The sequence below is a fragment of the Necator americanus genome, chromosome V, assembly GCF_031761385.1.
Source record: "Necator americanus strain Aroian chromosome V, whole genome shotgun sequence".
Classification (NCBI taxonomy): domain Eukaryota; kingdom Metazoa; phylum Nematoda; class Chromadorea; order Rhabditida; family Ancylostomatidae; genus Necator; species Necator americanus.
The window spans coordinates 15,020,582-15,040,923 of NC_087375.1; the positions used below are offsets into that span (position 1 = coordinate 15,020,582).

The 20,342-nt window shown below is 39.9% G+C and overlaps 2 protein-coding genes across 3 annotated transcripts; one reads left to right on the top strand and one right to left on the bottom strand.

Moving 5' to 3' along the window:
• Window positions 1-1,209: 1,209 nt before the first annotated feature.
• Window positions 1,210-8,845, top strand: RB195_013933 (uncharacterized protein; the record flags this gene model as incomplete). Of its 2 annotated transcripts, XM_064203972.1 has the most annotated exons (5): window positions 1,210-1,317; window positions 6,314-6,437; window positions 6,498-6,602; window positions 8,596-8,660; window positions 8,720-8,845. In XM_064203972.1, the coding sequence occupies 5 exons, from the start codon at window positions 1,210-1,212 to the stop codon at window positions 8,843-8,845; spliced, it is 528 nt and encodes a 175-aa protein (XP_064059853.1). The 2 variants fall into 2 exon arrangements, with proteins under 2 accessions (XP_064059853.1, XP_064059855.1); XM_064203973.1 differs by lacking the exons at window positions 1,210-1,317; window positions 6,314-6,437 and having other exon boundaries at window positions 6,575-6,602.
• RB195_013934 (uncharacterized protein) lies at window positions 3,182-3,427 on the bottom strand (the record flags this gene model as incomplete). Its single annotated transcript, XM_064203974.1, has 1 exon — window positions 3,182-3,427. One exon carries the CDS (start codon window positions 3,425-3,427, stop codon window positions 3,182-3,184), a length of 246 nt encoding a protein of 81 aa, XP_064059854.1.
• Window positions 8,846-20,342: the final 11,497 nt, after the last annotated feature.

Here is a 20,342-nt window from a genome sequence, read left to right on the forward strand (position 1 = left end):
ATTTCAGTAGAACTTATATTATATACTGAATTGAGTATTGACGAATTTAGAAAAAAAATCATCAATACTCAATAAAAGATAAGTAAAGGATAAAGTGTCTGGTGTTAATCAATCTGCTTGGGATGCGCCCCCACGTTCACTTTAATTTTATAATCGTTTGAGGTTCACGAACGTGTAACTGGCCTATACAATGACTGGCAATGGCTAGCCGATGTGTCAGGACAGTATTTTTATCCTGCCAGACCAGTCTGATACCAATTTATCGACCCGTGAGGGATGAAAGGCTTGGTGAGCACTAGGGCAGATTCGAACCTCCGATCGATCGTGCAGGAAGCGGAACCTCTAACCGCTACACCACACCCGCCTATCAATACTCAATATACATGTACAATACATACAATTCATCACCAAAAACACGAACCTAGGCTCTATTTTCAGTGAGAACCAACCAGAAGAAGAAGAGAAAACAGGAAAAATGCTTCAGATCGTTCGTGAGCAGACTATTTTCAGCAATCAACATCACGTAATTTCTTCTTTTTCCCAAGAATTTTCTATGAGTTCTACAAGATAAAAGAAGAGATATCTCGAAAGTTTCAAAGACGTTCACAAGAAAAACTTCATTGTAACTAAAATACTACGGTCTCAGAGGAAAGCAAGTGTAGTAAAGAATTGAAGAAGAAGAATACTGGTGAGGTTCGACACCCGGCTGAGGCAAATTTTTGCAAGAGAAATGGAAATTTAGCACGACTTCTAAAAAAAATGAAGAATTTAATTTTATGCAGTTTAAAACAGTTTAAAGGTAAATTTAACAGAATTGAATGACCAAAAAAGCTCAGATTCTGTGCACACAGTTAGGTGTGGGAGATTGCGAATAACTTCGTCATAACAGGGCTAAAGGAGAACGTTTAGGTAGTTTCTAGGAGAAGAAGGTTTGCCCTGAAAAACTGTTATTTTTCTGTATTTTTTACCTCCTACCTTTTTTTTGGATTTGTCCCATCTAAATTTTGAAAGAACCAGACAGTCCGGAAAGGGGTAATTTTGCACAGAAGGGTTTTCTTACTCCCTCTATCCCCGGAAGAACACTTCTTCACTTGCAACCCACTCCCTTTACGACCCCCGTTCTGATGGGAAAATCCCATTACACGCTTGACCCGCAAACACCACTACAGCACTCGGAACAGCTTGAACGGTCCAGACCAAATTTTACCTATGACATCACAGGTGTCGGTAATAGGGGAGAATCTCACAGGCTACTATGAAAAAGCGCTATTTTTCTTCAACATTGACGCAGAGGTAAACCTAGATGAAGGGAAACAGGTGAACGTCTCGAGTTGCCAGTAGTTCAGGAACCCAGTAGAAGTTTGTACGTTAATTAATCTCCCTCAAAAAGTAATTGGAATCAAAAATGTACACATGAGTCAAAAATATGAGCAGGAAGTCGAAAGATAGATTGAAGTTTTAAGGGAGAAAACAGTAACAGGAAGGGGTAAGAGGCCAACAAATAAGTAGAAACAAACAAGAATCCAATCAAGAATTACGGAAATACCTATCACAAACCCAGCTTTTGTTGTCCTCATTCCGCATTTTGTTGGAAAAAAAAAACCAAATTAGTTGTACTCTAATTGTGAATGTGACTTAGAAGCAAGTATTATGTAGTGCTCAGTCGAGCTTAAGTAGCTGTATAGACTAAGAAAAAACGACACAGTATTTTGGAATCTCACAGAATTTCTCACAGAATGGAATTTTTAGCTTCAACATTTTGGAAATTAGGAATGAAAAATGAGTGCCCGTCAATTGGTCATATATGATGCGAGCAATGCGTGTGAAGGCAAACGCTGTGCAAATTTTGGAAAATCGACCCCATTTGGTCAGAATTTGGACCATTGCCAAATCACTCAAGACATTCTATCTTCGTCAATGCTTTCTCGCTACTTTTGAAGACTATTGAATCACGGTTTTCTAAATCCAAGCAAAATGGGCGAAAGAAGAAACTAAGAACTGTTTGAGCCGCAACATCGGAATAGTAGGATATGTTACAGCGATACGTTGAAATCCAAAGAGGTAATTTGTCCTCTTTCTGTTGACGCAACAAGGTTTGGACTAGTGGTGGTCCTTGTTGTCGATGATAACGATAGATGTGTGTGTGTGACGGAAATACTCCACAGTGATGCAAAAGTCTACACTGGTGAGGTGCCGAACCATCATCTTGCACCTCATAGGCGAGCACTCTATCTTTTCCAAATATATGCATGCATTTATGTTGACTTTGATTAGTTTCTCTCAAAATAGTTTCCCTCATATGTTAGTGAGGGTAAATAAACCTTTATGTGAATGTATACTTCCAAACTTGCAAACTATCATGCTACATAATAACGGGCTTATTCTTTCACGCGTGTGCGTCTGTGTATGCGTGTGTCTCAGTCAAGAAATTCCAAAAGGAGAGTGAGACAGATACTATGACGTTGGTTTGGTGCGCTGGAGCCTCAGCGCGGAAATATTGGGTGACACGGGTTCTACGGCGTCGAATTCCTACCCCGGAGCTAGATAGCTGTAAAAAGGGGTGCGACGAGTCCCCTTGTGTCGGAATGGTGCGTAGAGAGGTATAGAGTCGGGAGAGATGGATTCCACTGCGTCGGACTGGTGAGCTCCAAGGCGGTAAAATGGGTTTCTATAGTCCACTCGCATATCTTTTCCCCAGCTGATGCTTTTTTCGAATTTTCAAATTTGATTTTGAAGGGAACGTTGATAGAAAAGAACAATTCTAATGTTACAAAAAATGTCGCTATTGTTACTTTTTATTGATCAGTGAAGGCGAGCGAAGCGAACACAAAAAAAGCTGATAAATAAATAATATAGTAGTTATATTTAAGTCCAGATGATTGGTGCATTAGCTTGGTAGGGAAGTCATGCCAGTATTGTGATTTTTTTCTTCTTCAGCCAACATCCCGACCAAAGGCATCGAGCTTGAAGTTTTTTTTTTTCCAAGAAAGCTTTAAAGAGGCAGAATAAGTGATAATCGAAGGGAGCTATTTCAGGAGAATAGGAAGGATAGGGTACTGTTTCCAGAACTAGACTTTCATTTTTCATACGTTTTCTCAGCTATATTTGGTGTAGCGTTAAAATGAAAAAAATGCGCCGAAGCTCATCGCAGGCACTTTTCTCGAACAGCTTTCGCGAGTTTCTAAAGCCGGGTAGAGTAAATGGCAGCTGCGACCGTGTGTCCTAGCGGGAGCAGCTCGTAGTACAGCATTCCTTCTACCTCGAATCCCATAAGGAGACGTTCCCAAAAGTGAATCCATAGATCGTGTCTCCCTTCGCGGAGCGAGCAGGCCGTCGATGGAGGTCCTAGTGGTGGTTGTGCTCTTCTCCAATTCGCTGTTGATGTTGCACGCTTCTGCCGTCGCTCCACTGCTGCGGTGCCATTCATAAAAGATGATGGCGCTATAGATACCTTCTGCCTCGATAACGTTCTACAGTTACCACACGATACATCATGGGTATCGATTGAAGATCGAATATTCTGGACTTTCCAAAAAAACTCTGACAAGACTTTCTTGTCAACCTCATACTTTCACTCAGCACTAGACATTGATGAAACGCGCAATCATCCACCTAAGTTCTTAGTTAGGCATACCACTCTTTACAACAATTGGGTTGAGAAATAATTGGATTCACCCTGACAGCCATAGGGACAGTCATAATCAGGCTACGAACCAAGAGCGAACTGTTGTGCTGGATCTCTAGATCTGACAGCTCCTCATTGTCCCATCCTGTAATACCGCATACTAAGCACATCGTTTCAACAAAACGACGAGAACGGTGAGAAAAGTTAGAAGTTCTGTTCTTCTGCGGCGGCTATCGACAATTTTATAAAGTTTAAGTTGCTGAGATGTTTTACTGTCACGGAGGTCACTATATATTCTAGAGGTCATTAAATCAATGATTCTGTTTTTTATTTGATCTTCTATGCTTCTCTCTGTACTTCTGCAATTTATTGTACAAACCCTTGATTAATCGAGACCTCAAAATTTGACACATTGATTCTGTTATTTCACATGTATCTTACTCTATATTTTATTTTCTTTTCCTTTTATTTTATGTTCACATTATTTCGAATCGTAATACCAAAGTACACTTGAAAAATTATGATCCAACTCAGCGTGTAGATGTACATTACATCTAGATGTAGAATTATTTACATTATAAATTATGTTCGGTTAGTTTTATTCATAGGTTTTTTAAAATCATAGTTCATAGTTTTTTTTCCACCAAATTATTCTCAAAACAAGTGGACACAGCTTGTAACGAAAGTTCAACTTTAACAGCTTTTCCGCAATTCTCCATAACACGCGTCAAATGTGTTCAACCATGTGTGCGCAACGTGTGTCCCGCAACGCCCTTCCTCTGCTTGACGAACACTCCCTTTTCCCTCCGCTCTCCTGATCGAAGTTAAAGGCATTACCCCACGAATTTGAGGTGGTGCAGATTTCAGGTGGAGTATTCGTATACGGGATGGGAGACTACGGAGGTGTGATTCCATCCATTTCTTCTTAATTGCCGTAAAAAAAACGGCCCGGAAGATGCGGCGCCGCACGAGGCTGGCACGCTCCAGCCGAACTCCTTGTAGAAAAAAAGTGTGCCAGAATGCAAAAGCCGTATCTTCCGGACCGTTTTTTTATGGCAATTAGGAAGAAATGGACGGAGTCACTCTCTTCCCCATAATCTACTATCCCTTAACAGAATACTACACCTGGAATCCGTGCCACCACAGATTCGTGGGGTGGTGCCTTTAAGACATCCTGCAACCTTAGTGCAACATTGCTCTAAATGATTCTGACCGCTTGACTTCCGATAAGTTCGCAGTTCGCAGAAACAGATAATAGCCTCACTCTTCTTCAGGACTTCTGAACGAACGGAGGATCTTTCCTACTGAAATTGTTTTGCAGTGTTTTTGAGCTGATATACAACGTTTACAAAAGAGAAGTAGTACCTTGATCCGAAATTTTCTTCTTTCTGAAGCCTCTAAAATTTGGCTGTATGATGCACCCGCTGTTCGATGGGACAGTTTCACTGCTTCAGTATCGCCTTGACAGTGTCCGCCTGCGGGATGCAGGCATCACGATAACCTAACTGAACACATCCAGCGGCGCCTGTGTGCTCGTTATCGTCTTCGAAACACCTTGGAATTTAACAATATCAGAAGAGCAAATCGCAGTCTTCGTGTGGTTACAGAAGGATAGGACGTATGTGAAACGAACCACAGCAAAAAGACGAGCAAGAACTGTATTTGTCTCACACTTTTGCTTTTATCAATCAAACAGAGAAGTCACCTTCTTCCTCAAATTCGTCAAAAATTCATGTAGCCGTTCTTCTCAATACCTCAATAGTACATTCCAAAGACTGTATTTCCCAGGTTCTTGAAAGATTCAGGTACTCAATTCGCTAAGATTTCGAATAGGTAATATCCTTGCAGTTTTTGTTTGATTCGCTCATCATTCGCATGAAAGCATACATTCCTATACTCAAAGCGTATATTCAATATTATTTATTTATAGAAAGCAGATTGTTTTTAGGTGTGCACAAGCACAGAAGAAGAAGGGACATTTTACTTCTCCATACATTTTGCACATTGTTCCTGCTACCAGAGGCCACATGGCAGTGATAGAGAGCCACTTGTCAGAGGAGTCAGTTTCTTGACTTGTAGCGTCGTATTGTTTGTCTAAAATTCCTTCATTATTTTAAAATGCCATAAAATGGGGGCGTATCCTGAAGTATTAAATCAACGCTCCACACTGACGTATTTTATTCCATACAAATCATTTTTGAGCTAGAATTTTCAAATACACTTTAAAGAGGTACAAAGTCTAGACAAAAACGACGGAAATTTTCCCGTATTTATTGTCTATCATGCTTAGCTTCTAAGCTCATTATCCTTTTCGGAAATATATCAATTAAAGAGTCTGGGCATGAATGTATAAGGTCAGGAAGCTTTGCGCAGAAGGTTAAGGAAAACGGACAGATAACCGTTTGAGAGACGCTATATTTGTATCTTTCCGACTAGAACCCTATATATGTGCTACGTAACTGAACGGTGACGGACATTCTTCCTTAAGTTTAAAATGGAATTCAAATTTTTCAAACTGTTATTGCTTTACTGTTTACATCCACCGAGTATACCATCTATAATCCCATAGGTTCAACTGTTATGGACATATTATGCGATGCCTGTACAGGTCGTAAGCCTCCACGAAGAAGGGCGTTCTTCGATGTGTAAGGCACGGTTGTGTTTGCTCTCCTAGCAACTCTCATTCAGCTCGAATTCATCTCGCCCAAAGCTTCGTGTTGCCGGACAACGGCCATACAACCACTGAAATTCTCATCAGCCATGAATCAGCTATTTTCTTGTTTCCTTATTATTGTTTCCATTAGCAGCACCGGTATGTGTTGATAAAGGTCCATCTGGTTTTCCCGTTCTTACCAACAAAAATAATGTTCAGAGAGTCTGCAGTGCAATGTGATGAACACCATCCAGGGGTTATTCGTGCAGCAATGTCCTGGCAACATAATGTCGTGCATGAAATTTGTGTGCAGACTGCGAGGATGTGGGTTGCGATATACATATACGCATTTTATAGTTTTTAGCGGAATGTGGAGGACGAATGCTTATTAGCACGCGTTTATAATTCACTTCTAATTCTAAAAAACAACAGCGTATGTATCTTGACAGTCAGTTTTGTTCATATCGTTTCAGTTTCCTTCTGCTTTTCACAGTTGAATAATAACATTCTAAGAAGGCATTCGACTGACTCCAAATTGAAAATTTTCTTGTTACCTAGGGAATGTTAAATTGAGGAATGCGCGATAGATGTAGATCGCCTTTGTTCTTTTCTTCACCATTAGTTCATATTTATCTCCACATGATTTTGCTCTTTCCCAACGAATGAACGGGTCCCTCGCAATGATTGTTGCATTTGCTAATTTTTTAGGCTTCGAATTAAGATCAAGAGCCTGATCTACTTATTGGATTTCTTGGATCATGCACATATAGGTTCCTTTGGAACTTCATTGCGATGGATTTCTCCTCGCTAGTTTTGCTGCATTTTTTGGAAGCACATTTTGTGCGTGCTGTACTCTTGAAATTGCTGAGTATACAGTGGGGTCAAAACGACACAACAAAGCTACGGAAGCGGCGCGGTGGAGAAAGCAGTTGGAATCAAGCTGGGACCATCATGAACTGCAACGAAGGACGGTGATAGCAAGAGCCCTTCCTCAATCCTAACCGCTACGGTCCAGCCCGGCTCATGTCTTATGTCCGGGCTTCATGTCCATTTGACACTACTATAGAGCCTGAAAAATCGTAGTGTTGATTTCAAATGGTAGATTCCTTTAATGCTTTTAAACCATCAAGCGAATCAAATAGAATTGCAGCTTTTTTAGTCCCTAAATTGTTTGCCTCACAACATGGGAATAAATTAGGAAGTGATGACTTCTATCCTTTTCACAGAAAATGCACTGAAATTTCTACATCTATAACGTGAATATACTTTGTGGTCTATATCTTACGATACATAGGGTAGCGCCGTTTTCAGAGGTCTGAATAGAGGTTTTTTAACCTATGTATTTCACGAATATCTTGAAAGTCCTACAGTACAGCCTTGGCAATAATCGTTTTTCTTCGTTCTTCGTCTTCATTCTTCATCACATCATTTTTCAGAAAATTTAGAGAGAATTGAGCCTGAAAACGGCTGCTCTCATGATCTAGACCCTTAACTCTATTTATTCGTCAATTACGTCGTCTATGGCAGCACCCTCAATTTTGTGCTATGCGGCGTTCAAAAACAGCGTATCACGGAACCGTCAGACTTGAAAAATCTGTGGGGAAGTAAAATGTTAGAGGTGTTGATCAGAAGTATGAGCGTGGTACCACTCGATTCCGCCTAACCGGGAAAATGGCGTGGAGAACTGAGCTTTTTCCTACGAGATACATGAGAACACTTGTGCGAGCGCCGCGTCCATGAGCGAGCGGCCGAGGATCAATGACGTCAGCCACGGTTTACAGTAAAACCAATGAATACGGTGCTGAAGGGATCAGCACAAGGATGTTCTCAAGTACCTCGTATGAACAAACAGTGTTCCCCATCGTTTTGCAAGAAGATTAGGAGCATTGTGTAGGGCCACCCTCATAACCGTTACCTACTTCTCGAGCTCTATATTTCCAAATTACATCAGTTTCGTGATACCCTGCTTAAATTATTTACGTTCTTTGATCAGTATTGAATCTGCAAATGAATATTTCAGAAACAGTGTTGCGCCAATCGTTTACCACTGATCAAGAAAAAATAGAAGAACTTCAACTATTTTCACTTTGACTGATAGTAAATTCAACAAATCTTATCTTGAGACACTTTGCTATCCCCGGTGCTAACAAAAATTTTCGTTTGAGTTCTGGGAGCGTGGGGAGTCCCTGCTGAAAATTCCGTCTGGTGCACGAAAATATCGCTGACGTTGTAGTGCTGCCGGAGGGTAAAAATTATCCTTTCAACATACGTTTAAAAAATTCAATTCCTACTTAATTCTCATATGAATCCATTTCAGATGAGCAAGTTTACAAAGGATGCAACGATCCAGCTAATCCTGCCGTTGCCTGTCAGACTCTACAGGTGCATTTTTTTGTTGCAATTGCCAGGAAATTTCTCTGAATTTGAGCTTTCATTTCCAGTCCAACTGCCAAGCTCAAGGAGGAACTGGACAATGCTTCACCTGCAACTATGAGTTCTGCAACTCGTCGGCAGAGCTTACTTCATTTGTCGTTCTTGCAGCTGCCATATTATTTTATTCCATTTGAAAGTTTCACAGGGGTTTCCTTGCTTTGTTAAACAACTTTTACTGCTAAGTGTCTTGTAACTGTTGTTGAGTCTTTGCAAATGTCATGCACTTAATCGTTGAGTCCTTCTTCCAACAACTAGCCAAAACACATCCAGGTGCACTCCCCTTCACCACTGCTATCTTTGTGATGTTTATGGCAGACCAGAATGTTATGTTGATCTCACATTTTGTAAGAAGTAATAAATGGTTGAAATGTATTTTTTGTCTGCACTTCTAGTGGCAACTGAAATTTTTTCAGGGGATTCTTGAAGGAAGTAGAGTGCACTTCCGTGGGAAACCAATTTCAATGGTTACTTATTCCGCAAAAATCCCGCTATTACGACTGCGTTTCCCGGAGAACTATGTGGAAAGACAACTTTATATGTATATATATATATATATAAGTTTATATATAGAAAAGAAACCTTGTAGCTGCATGAAAATATATTCCGAGTGTAAATCTCAATGGAACGACCGAATTCGAATAAACTGCGAACGCACACCTCTGAGGAGGGCCAGGATCATAGGATAATTTCCGCGTGGAAGCACTGATTCGTTCTATATCGACATTGACATGTATAGTAAGTGACGCTATGTAGATTCTATTCAAAGATTTAGCGTAATTCAGTTTCGCAGAGGAAAGAATGTAGAAAAAAACCACGCCTACTCGGTGCCTTCATCGATGATCATGAATGTGGTGACCATCTAGCCTGGAAATATCGATTTTATCCAACTGCTCATTTCTACACAGTTTCAGACTATCCTTGGAGAAATATTGATGCTGATGTCCGATATGATAAGCACAGTGTCCGAAAACATCGATCTCGCTGATTTATTGATTTCTCTTTTATATTTCCCTAGGATCTACACACTGTAATTACGGATACAGTATCCGTTCAATCTGCAATCAATATTCAAAAAGTTCGTCTTCCACTGAATCTCGGCATAGCAAGATGCCGTAGTGATTTTTAATGAGCCGTACACGATGTTGGCAAATGATTTTATTGGCTAACTTTTCGGCAGAACCGCCTTATTCAGTGCTTTAACTGGACTACTTGATACAAAGCGACCAATTTTCTCCACAATTGTCCAGATAAACTCTAAACCTACTTTTCCAACCAATAATTTAACGACTACATTGAATGCTCACCTTGGATTATGTGTACATCTGCAATGCCTGTGTTATATAAAAACGTTATCCGATAAAACTACTGAGTTTGTAAGTACAGTCGCTTTGCCCTCTGGATGGTGCACTCGGAGCATCGCCAAAAGGAAAAGGATGCGAATAAGCAAACGAAAGGGATGCAATCCGCCAGTGCGACGCGCTCGCCACGTTGAACAGTTTTGGTAGCAGCTGTAAAAAATAAAATCGAACTGTTTTGGTAGCAACTGTAACTGTCATGACCAAAAAATAGTTACAGTGCAAATAGTTGCATACCAGAAAATCATACCAGAAAAAATAGCATCCATTTTTGAATGGATGAATCCACAGGAAATAGTTACGAGGACTGTACTTCTCATTTCAAATTGATAAATTTCGTGTCTCTTTAAGGGAAGTAAAAGAAAAATGAAACACGCTAATCAATCCAATTGGAATGCGTCGACGGGCTCGACTTCAAGTCCGAAGTTTACCTTTTGAGGTTCACGAGCGCGTTCTAGGCTGCACAAACGCTCGCAGGAGCTTTATAGTCGATGTATTGAATTGTTTTTATCCTCCCAGGACACGCTTGTACCAATTTGTTGACTCGAGAGTGATGAAAGGCCTGGTTGGAGCACTCAAGCCATCAACTGTGCATTAGCTGCCGAACCTCTTACCAATTACGCTACACCCAGCCTCTCATTCGTAATGCGTATATTTTTGTCATTCCCAGTGGGTACCTAGTGCTTAACAGGGCTCTTTTGGCAATTTCCAATTTTTACATTCTCTTCTTTCTATCTTACGTAGCGCTTTTGCAGAAGTTGCCGAGATATTTCCAAGAAAACATCGCTGGAGAAAGTAAATCACCCAAAAGCTATATTCCAGAAGGAAGTTTTGAATTTGATATCGCACACAACCGCGTACAAATTTAAGTTACAAAGGAGACGTGCGATAATCATTCGGTAATCATCAGTTGGTATCTTGTTCCCATTCCGAGAGCAGAGTTGAGTGAGGATCATGCCGCGCAGACCCGGCCGTAGGTTTGATAGAAGCGCAGTCGTCGTCATCGGATCGCGAGTGAACATAACTAACTAGTTCAGACGTTTCCGAATCGTGTGCAAAATGACGGCCAAATTGTCGTTGTTGATGTTCACATTTGACATCACATTTCCGTACAGCATCATACTTTGAGCGAATTCGTTTCGTTTTCAGCTGGCAACGAATGTTCGGAATTATTTTTGTACGTTCAATTCCAGTCAGTTGTTTTCTGTTTCTCCGTCCTCCTCCTTCCTACTACGATTCACAATGTGCTTTGCCTACTATTCGTGATGAAGTGAGGATGTGTCATTGGCAGAGGTCTGCAAAAAACGGCCTCTAACTGTTTCACTACAGAAGATGATGATATTGTTTAAAGATGAGATATGTTCTCATAAAGTGGTTAGATGGTGCATTATGCTGGAGGAGAGATTTCGCTGATGAAACACGTCTATAAGAAGGCCACAGAAACTTACCTGCTTCCAATTCTCTCACTCTTCTTTGAAAGAATGGCAAAGAACCCAAAAAATGTGAAAGAAAGAGCTATGAAATAGGAATCACCCGACTTGAGTCTGTTAACCCATTGGTTTGTATCAATACAAAAAAAACGCAGCGATTAGTTCTCAAAAACAAACACACTTCTCTAGTATAACTTCTAATAGATCCACCATTTTTAATTTTTAAACAAATAGGGCAAACAATTTATCTGAAAGCACATTGCAGTTACCGGCTCTGCTAACTACAAACTATCCCTTTTTGGTTGCAAAAGGGATTCTTTCACTTCCTATCACTTCCATATTTACTGTACACAGCCTCAGCTGTTGAGCACGTGCTGCAGCTCACTATTAGGATATGCCTGATGGTTACAGCCAAACTGTGCCGCCATCTGCTACGTAGAACGGGTCACTGATCAAGTTATCTATTATTAAATACATAGGTGCCATGTGTCCTGGTTAGGTCACATATCGTAATATCGTATCACATATCGTATTACGCCATGAAACTGTAAATATATATATATATATTTATATTTCATTTTTTCACTACTAAAATAGGTGGACTTGGCTCTTGAAAAATAAGCGTCGGGTTTAGATTTAATTCGTGGCGGTTTTTTTTGTCGAAATTAAAAATGTACATTACAAAAAAGTATATATGCCGTTTGATAGGAGATTTGTCGCTCTAAAAAATAGCAATCCGGCTTTTTAATTTAACAGATACTTGCGTTTTCGGATCACTTAAAATGGGGAGTCAAGTGCACAAAACGAAATCTGTTCTTACCCTCAATCGAGGTATTAGAAATGCCGAAGTTGTTCGCACTGAGCATGAAGAGCACTGAATAAGCAAGGCAGAACTTGAAAAAGAACAAGGAAACAAAGGAGGAAAACAAAGAAAAAAACGAGGATGGAATGGTGAAAAAAAAATATTGGGCATCGAAACTCCTAAGAAGTGATGGGTGGAAGACGTTGGGTATGATAAGAGGAGCAACATTGAAGTGCATAAATTGGATAGAAAATAAAATGCACGACGTTGATGAATCCCACTGGGATTGCGTCAACGTTTTCGGCTTCTATTCGGAATCGTTTGAGGTTTATGAACGAGTGTGGAGCTTCACAACGACTTGCGCATGGCCCTTACCTCTTTTATAACATCATATGCCCGCGTTTTTAATGCGCGGGTCAAGACTTGTCTTTTTTGCTTGTTGAGGGAGGTTCCTCGCAGATTGTATTATCGCTGTTCCGGATTTTTGTGGAACTTGGTATTTCTAGATGAAAAATTTTAGTGAGCGGACGTTGAATGATCATCCAATGATTTGGCATAAGGAGCTTTGCTGACCTTATTAGTCAATCGGCAGAGGTAATGAAGTCCACCACTTTGCCGTACGGCCAATTTCTTCTAGGTACCAGATCTTGCTCGATTAATGCTATCTCTCCGAGCTCTGGATTCGTTCTTTTCAGATGTCTTGGTTGTTTGTAATTCATTTCCTCATTTTCTCGAAGAGAGATCATTTATTGAGACTTCCAAGTTTCCCAAAACTTTTCTGCAATCGTTTCGGAAAAACGAATTGCTTCCAGGGCTTGTTTTTCGGTATGTATGAGCGTAGGATCATATTCCGGATCTGTTTGGTCATGCAACGCACTTCCATTTGGGATGGAATAATTGATGTTTCCTTGCAAGAAGAAATCAATGGAGCGACGCGGGAGTTCTGTGGAGCGGAGTCATCAGTATCACATTTTGTGAGCGGTTTGTGTTAAAAATTGCTTCAATTCTTGTCAGCACCGTACACATCTCCGGGAAGCTTAACTTCCTTCGTCCTATTGACCTGTTTAATGCCTTTTTGAGTGATCCTACCAATCTTTCCCATACGCCTCCCATCCACGATGACGCTGGAGGATTAAAGGTCATGTTTATTCGTTCGTTTGCGCAGTAGGACATAAGAGAGCTACCTGTATTTTCATATTTTTTGAATATTGCTTCTATGAAGCCCATTCACCATTCTTAAAATTCGAGCCAAAATCACTGCGCATGATTTTTGGCACACCTCTACGTGACACAAAGCGCATAAAACTTTCCAAGAGTGCTCCTGTTGATAAGTTTTAAACAGCTTCGAGGTGTACTGCTCTTGTCGTTAGGCACACATACATTTATTTTTTGGTTTTTGAAGTGAATGTCACCGTGTGTAAAAAAAATGTACACCTCGAAGCTGTTTAAAACTTATCAACAGGAGCACTCTTGGAAAGTTTTATGCGCTTTGTGTCACGTAGAGGTGTGCCAAAAATCATGCGCAGTGATTTTGGCTCGAATTTTAAGAATGGTGAATGGGCTTCATAGAAGCAATATTCAAAAAATATGAAAATACAGGTAGCTCTCTTATGTCCTACTGCGCAAACGAACGAATAAACATGACCTTTAATCCTCCAGCGTCATCGTGGATGGGAGGCGTATGGGAAAGATTGGTAGGATCACTCAAAAAGGCATTAAACAGGTCAATAGGACGAAGGAAGTTAAGCTTCCCGGAGATGTGTACGGTGCTGACAAGAATTGAAGCAATTTTTAACACAAACCGCTCACAAAATGTGATACTGATGACTCCGCTCCACAGAACTCCCGCGTCGCTCCATTGATTTCTTCTTGCAAGGAAACATCAATTATTCCATCCCAAATGGAAGTGCGTTGCATGACCAAACAGATCCGGAATATGATCCTACGCTCATACATACCGAAAAACAAGCCCTGGAAGCAATTCGTTTTTCCGAAACGATTGCAGAAAAGTTTTGGGAAACTTGGAAGTCTCAATAAATGATCTCTCTTCGAGAAAATGAGGAAATGAATTACAAACAACCAAGACATCTGAAAAGAACGAATCCAGAGCTCGGAGAGATAGCATTAATCGAGCAAGATCTGGTACCTAGAAGAAATTGGCCGTACGGCAAAGTGGTGGACTTCATTACCTCTGCCGATTGACTAATAAGGTCAGCAAAGCTCCTTATGCCAAATCATTGGATGATCATTCAACGTCCGCTCACTAAAATTTTTCATCTAGAAATACCAAGTTCCACAAAAATCCGGAACAGCGATAATACAATCTGCGAGGAACCTCCCTCAACAAGCAAAAAAGACAAGTCTTGACCCGCGCATTAAAAACGCGGGCATATGATGTTATAAAAGAGGTAAGGGCCATGCGCAAGTCGTTGTGAAGCTCCACACTCGTTCATAAACCTCAAACGATTCCGAATAGAAGCCGAAAACGTTGACGCAATCCCAGTGGGATTCATCAACGTCGTGCATTTTATTTTTTATCCAATTTATGCACTTCAATGTTGCTCCTCTTATCATACCCAACGTCTTCTACCCATCACTTCTTAGGAGTTTCGATGCCCAATATTTTTTTTCACCATTCATCCCTCGTTTTTTTCTTTGTTTTCCTCCTTTGTTTCCTTGTTCTTTTTCAAGTTCTGCCTTGCTTATTCAGTGCTCTTCATGCTCAGTGCGAACAACTTCGGCATTTCTAATACCTCGATTGAGGGTAAGAACAGATTTCGTTTTGTGCACTTGACTCCCCATTTTAGTGATCCGAAAACGCAATTATCTGTTAAATTAAAAAGCCGGATTGCTATTTTTTAGAGCGACAAATCTCCTATCAAATGTATATATATTTTTGCAAGATTAATTTAAAAAGCCCAAAACCGTATTTTTAGAGCCAAGTCCTTTTTAAAATATATATATATTATCTAATTTTACATCCAACCTTATATATTAACTCCCTTACACGGCAACCTAGTGTATACACAAGTTCCACTATCTCTTACAGGGGTTTTTTGATATATTAATAGCGTTCTACCCTTATTGATTAGATATAACTTTTCATTATATTATGTAATAATTTAGTCTTTAACCATGCTAAACTCCGGTGTTTTGGTGTGGTGTCACACCTACCGTATTTTATCGACTTTAATCCGTACCCCCCCCCCCCTTATGACTAATTTAACATTATATTTTTTTTTGTTTTTTATTGTTTATATTTATTTTTTTAACATTCCCTAAATGAACAGACCAAAACGGTGGTTCAATGGAATATATTTGTTGTACAGTAGGCAGAGAATAATATGGAAATTAAAAACAGCAACAAAGGCGTCTTGTGGAGCGAAACCTTCTCTATCAAGTGTTGTATAATATTTTGCCAATTCCTTTATTTTTATGTGCATTTTTTGTTCTATAATATTTTGCCAATTCCTTTTATTTCTATGCGCATTTTTAAGTCCGAAGAGAACAACCAGGATTCTCAACTATTGATTTGGTAGTTCGTGCTTCATTCGCTCATTTGGGTAGCTCTATGCGAAAATACGTCAGCAGGAGCAGTGTAGGACCTGCTCAACAAATTCTTAGGCTGTCAACATCATTTGTTTTTGATTCAGTGGTCGAAATATGATAAAACTGACTTCCCAAAAGTAGCATGGGAATATCCTCGGGAGAGTTTCAAGTAGTAATAGTTGATTTCATTAAACAGATGGAAGGGGTTTGTCTGCGTTGTTCCTCGAATTGATTGAGGCCAACTTTTAGATACGTGAGGTTGAATGAAAACTTATTTGTTTGTAAATGTTGTGTTTTTGTGATGTCAATGTCATCTTAAGAATCCATGCATATCATTCAAGGATGCTCCATGTAGTGTTGGCTTGTTCATAAAAGATGGGACGAAGAAAGTAGGACTTGTCAGTATGTAGGAGACCATGGAAGACTTATGTTTACGGTGAACATGCGACTACCAGTACTTCAGTTTCAATATTTTCTCACGTTCCTCAAGTAAAAAAACGTGCTCTTTCTTCAATTACATTCCATTATTGGTGGTTTTTTTTAACCATGAGGCACTCTTTACTTGTCCCGCCACATGCTTGGGAAGCTCATTATTAATGATTACCGTGCCGTATTCTTCGGTAATCTCAATGTTGCTGTTGTTTTCTTCGTATTATATTTTCATGGATCGTTGGAAGCATGACTTCCATTGAATCCGCATAAATGTGGTCAGGTATTTGGAAAATTAAGCGGCCACTACTTCACCAGAGGTTGAAACATCAATCACCAATTTATTAAATTGAAGATTGTTTGTTTTACAAAATAGCTTTTATTTCTTGGGAACTTGAAAAATAGATAAACCCAAGGTTTCTCAAACATCCATTTCATCTCATTTAAGGTAGATGACATCCAATAGACGATCGAAGCAGGAGTGTCGCTTCTAGAAGATATCAGAAGCAGAACGTAATGGTTCTCGTCCCAATTCTCTTGTCCTTTTGACAGCAACAGTGATGCAAGAAAAGAGACCTGTGAATGAGGTAGCCTTCCCATTTGCTATAATGTAGTATATGTACATCAGTGAAAAGATAAGCGTAATTTGTCTGCAACCGCAGAACGACAAGTAAATTGTTGCAGCTTACTCACACGTGTTCCTCAGCTGTGCAATTTCTAAAGATTAAAATGTGCAAATCAACTTGTTCAAAACTAGTGGTTGAAATTATATGATCTATCCTCCTTCCGATAATCTAGTAATGGAGTTTTTAAATGGAGAGTTAGTTGATCCTTAGCACGTTCGCTGGTGCAGTTAGGACGATGCAGTACTTTTAATAGTGCAACGTTTTGAACAGTGCTATTTCACTCGATCCCGTAATCTTTGACTGGTTCTATTCACAATCTATTGCTTTTTGTTGCATGAGAGTGGAGATAGCGATTGAAATTGGTACATAGTTGGCGAAAAAAGTACTAACTCACAGACTTTGGGGAAAAGCTGTCAGCAAATGGCGCGCACTGGTGATCCGTTGTACTCCAATTGTCCTTATTCTACCTGTTTACACGTCATCACTCGAGTAGAGCTCGATTTATACACAACATCAATACGCGCATGATCAATTAGCTGCTGTCACCCTATCCGGATTATAAACTGTCAGTTCCGCACGCGTTCGAGTGCACCATGGACCGCTGGTTATGCGGCAACCACCACATCTGTCACTCATTCTGTTCTTCGAAATCGCCTAAATTTGTTTATTTATACTGTTTCTTAGCTGTACTTGCTCTGCTTTTATCCTGCCAGAGAAATTTTTGTGAATCACTTGAAGTAGTAAAACTACCCAAATCTCCAAATAATAAGGCTTTCCGGTGTGCATGCTCGCCTGGCCTCAACAGAAGCATCTTTAGGCTATCAATAATCTATGATCGTCCATCCGCGATTCTCTTTTATTGTCAGTTTGATTTTGCTTGCTTTTTTCATGATTTCGGTTTCTGTTCATCTGTGCAGAATTGAAAATCTCCTAGAGATTCGTTCTGTAAATAGACGAGGGGTTATTATCCAGAAATTGGGATGGGATGAGTATAAAACTACCTTTATCAGACACTTTTTCGTGTTTTTTCGCACCCCTCTCTAGTGAGGATGGAAATTCAACTGAAATCGAGAGTGTGCGTTGAAATCGATTGGGCAAGTCTGGAATTGTGGTGAATATTGTAAAATCAAATGGCAAGCCTTTGACAAAATCATCTGCTGATTCCCAAAAATATCGATGGCTCAATTTGGAGCCCTGTGCTGAACGTTGGCGAATGTGGAACACATCTGGCTTCCTCTCCAACTCTGGAGTGATGAGAGTTTCTTCTAAATGCAGAGGTTCTGATCGATGAGAGAGTTCGGATAAGGAGTGCCTTAGAAATTGCCAACATTTCCATCCCAATTAGGTAGCAAAATGTAGTTTTTGCGGCACATTTCTACTTTTTCTTTTCTTCTTTGCTTCTGAACACTTTTAAAACAACAGATCAGACATCAGTTTGAGCGGACATCAGTTTGCAACATTTACATACGGATACGTACAGTGTGGCCCGCAGAAACAGGAAATTATTATCATAGTAGTAGCAGCCCTGAGGAGTTGGTAGATAGGTGAAAGTGGTATCCTTCACTGTACAACTACTTGCCATTTACTAATCATGGACGAGTGGATCGGTTCACTGCGCGCATTTGCTGTGAAGTCGCTCTACAAAAATGGTGATAGTGCGACTGCTGCTCAACGGAACTTCGGACATCTTTACGATTCATGACATCTTTATCGCATTCCAACATGCGGCGTCATCAATATATGGGTTAAGCATCTCGAGAGGACTAGCCCGATTTTGTTGGTAATTTTTTAAAATTTAGTTCAAAAGTAAAAGTAAAGTCTGGCGTATCAGTCCACTTGAGATGTTGCAAATCAGTGTTTTTATATTCCCAGACAAGTATGGCACCAATTTATCGACACGGAGGCATGAAAGGCTTGGTTAGCAATAAAGCAGTTTCGAAATTAGGACTTTGCGGTCCCAACGGATCTCTTGCCGACTGCGCTACATCCGCCTGGAATTTAGTTTGATTTTAATTGATTGTAACTGGACGTCTTTGTGAAGTGACTTCACAGGAAACGCACGTTGTGAACTGATCCGGTACATGATTACTAAATTACAATAGTTATATACTGTAGTATGCCACTCCCACCTGTGTACAAAGTCTTCAGCGCTGCCACTACTTAAAATTCCCCACTTCCCTGGGTCACCCTCTATATAACCGTAACCGAAAGCAGCAATATAGACATAGGGATACAAAATTTCTATAAGGTCAACAAATTGTCTGATTCGATCGTCAAAAGTGTTTGCGCTGCGTAGTGTGATTTACGTGATAATAAATGCCTTCCTCTATACATCGTGCAGCGCAATGCCAGAATTGTTACTCCCTGCGCGAATCATATGATCTCATAGGTAAGATGGTTGATCTTTGTGCATATTTTTGTTCACTCAATGGTTGATTTTGAGTTTGTGAAGTACAATTTAGGAAGTTTTCGTGATCTCAGTAGATTTTGATCAAATCATGTACATGTACAAATCATGTAGTAGTTAAGCGGTAGTGAATAATAATTTTTATTTTAATGAAAGTAAATAAGCAAAATGTTTCTTGAATCAATTATCAATCTCTGTGGAAATAATTGTGAGAAGGAACGGTTGTAAAATCAAGTAAACATCTACCAGATTTTACTTCTTTCTCATTTCTTCATTACACACACAATGCACACTGCTATATGGAGCTCTGACGACGATACTAATCATGATGTCACAACCATGTTTACTGAATGAGTCAAATGGTAAGGTATTTATATTCATACCTATCTATATACATATACATACATATGGTATCCATGTTCATATTTAAATATTGCATATTAGGGGTCGTGTAAGTTATAAAAGAGTTGTTGTTCATCTGTCCGCTCAATTCCAATGTACCTACATGTGGGCGAATGCCTCAAACATTGACAGTTGAAGCAAAGCGCTCGTCTAGAAACTTTGGTCCGTGCACCAATTCACGAATTATAAAGAGCAGCTTGCGAACTACGAGAGACTTAAGGATTATCCTATTAATCATCCAAGAGAAGAAGCGCCGACTCGTAAGAAACTGCTAAACGCCCACCGTAACATACAACATGATTTTGAATGGTATTTTCAAAATTTAATTTCGTCCACTCCCAAGAGTTCCAACGGTTTGCAGCGGACTAAGCGGATACGAATTATGGGACAGAAGATAATAGCAATGTTGTATCTGTTTGTAAAGTATTTACCAGCCGTCCGTTGCTAATTCAGTACGGACGTACCGTGCTCCCGAGCAGTGGAAGAACGGTGGTGGAGCAGGACAGAAGAGGAAATTCTATACATCCTACTAGACTTGATGTAAAACTCAAAAACACTGGTAAACACAAGGAGATGTGCTTTTTCTGACCTTCTAATGACACGTCGTACATCGAGTTCTGCAAGAGAAAAA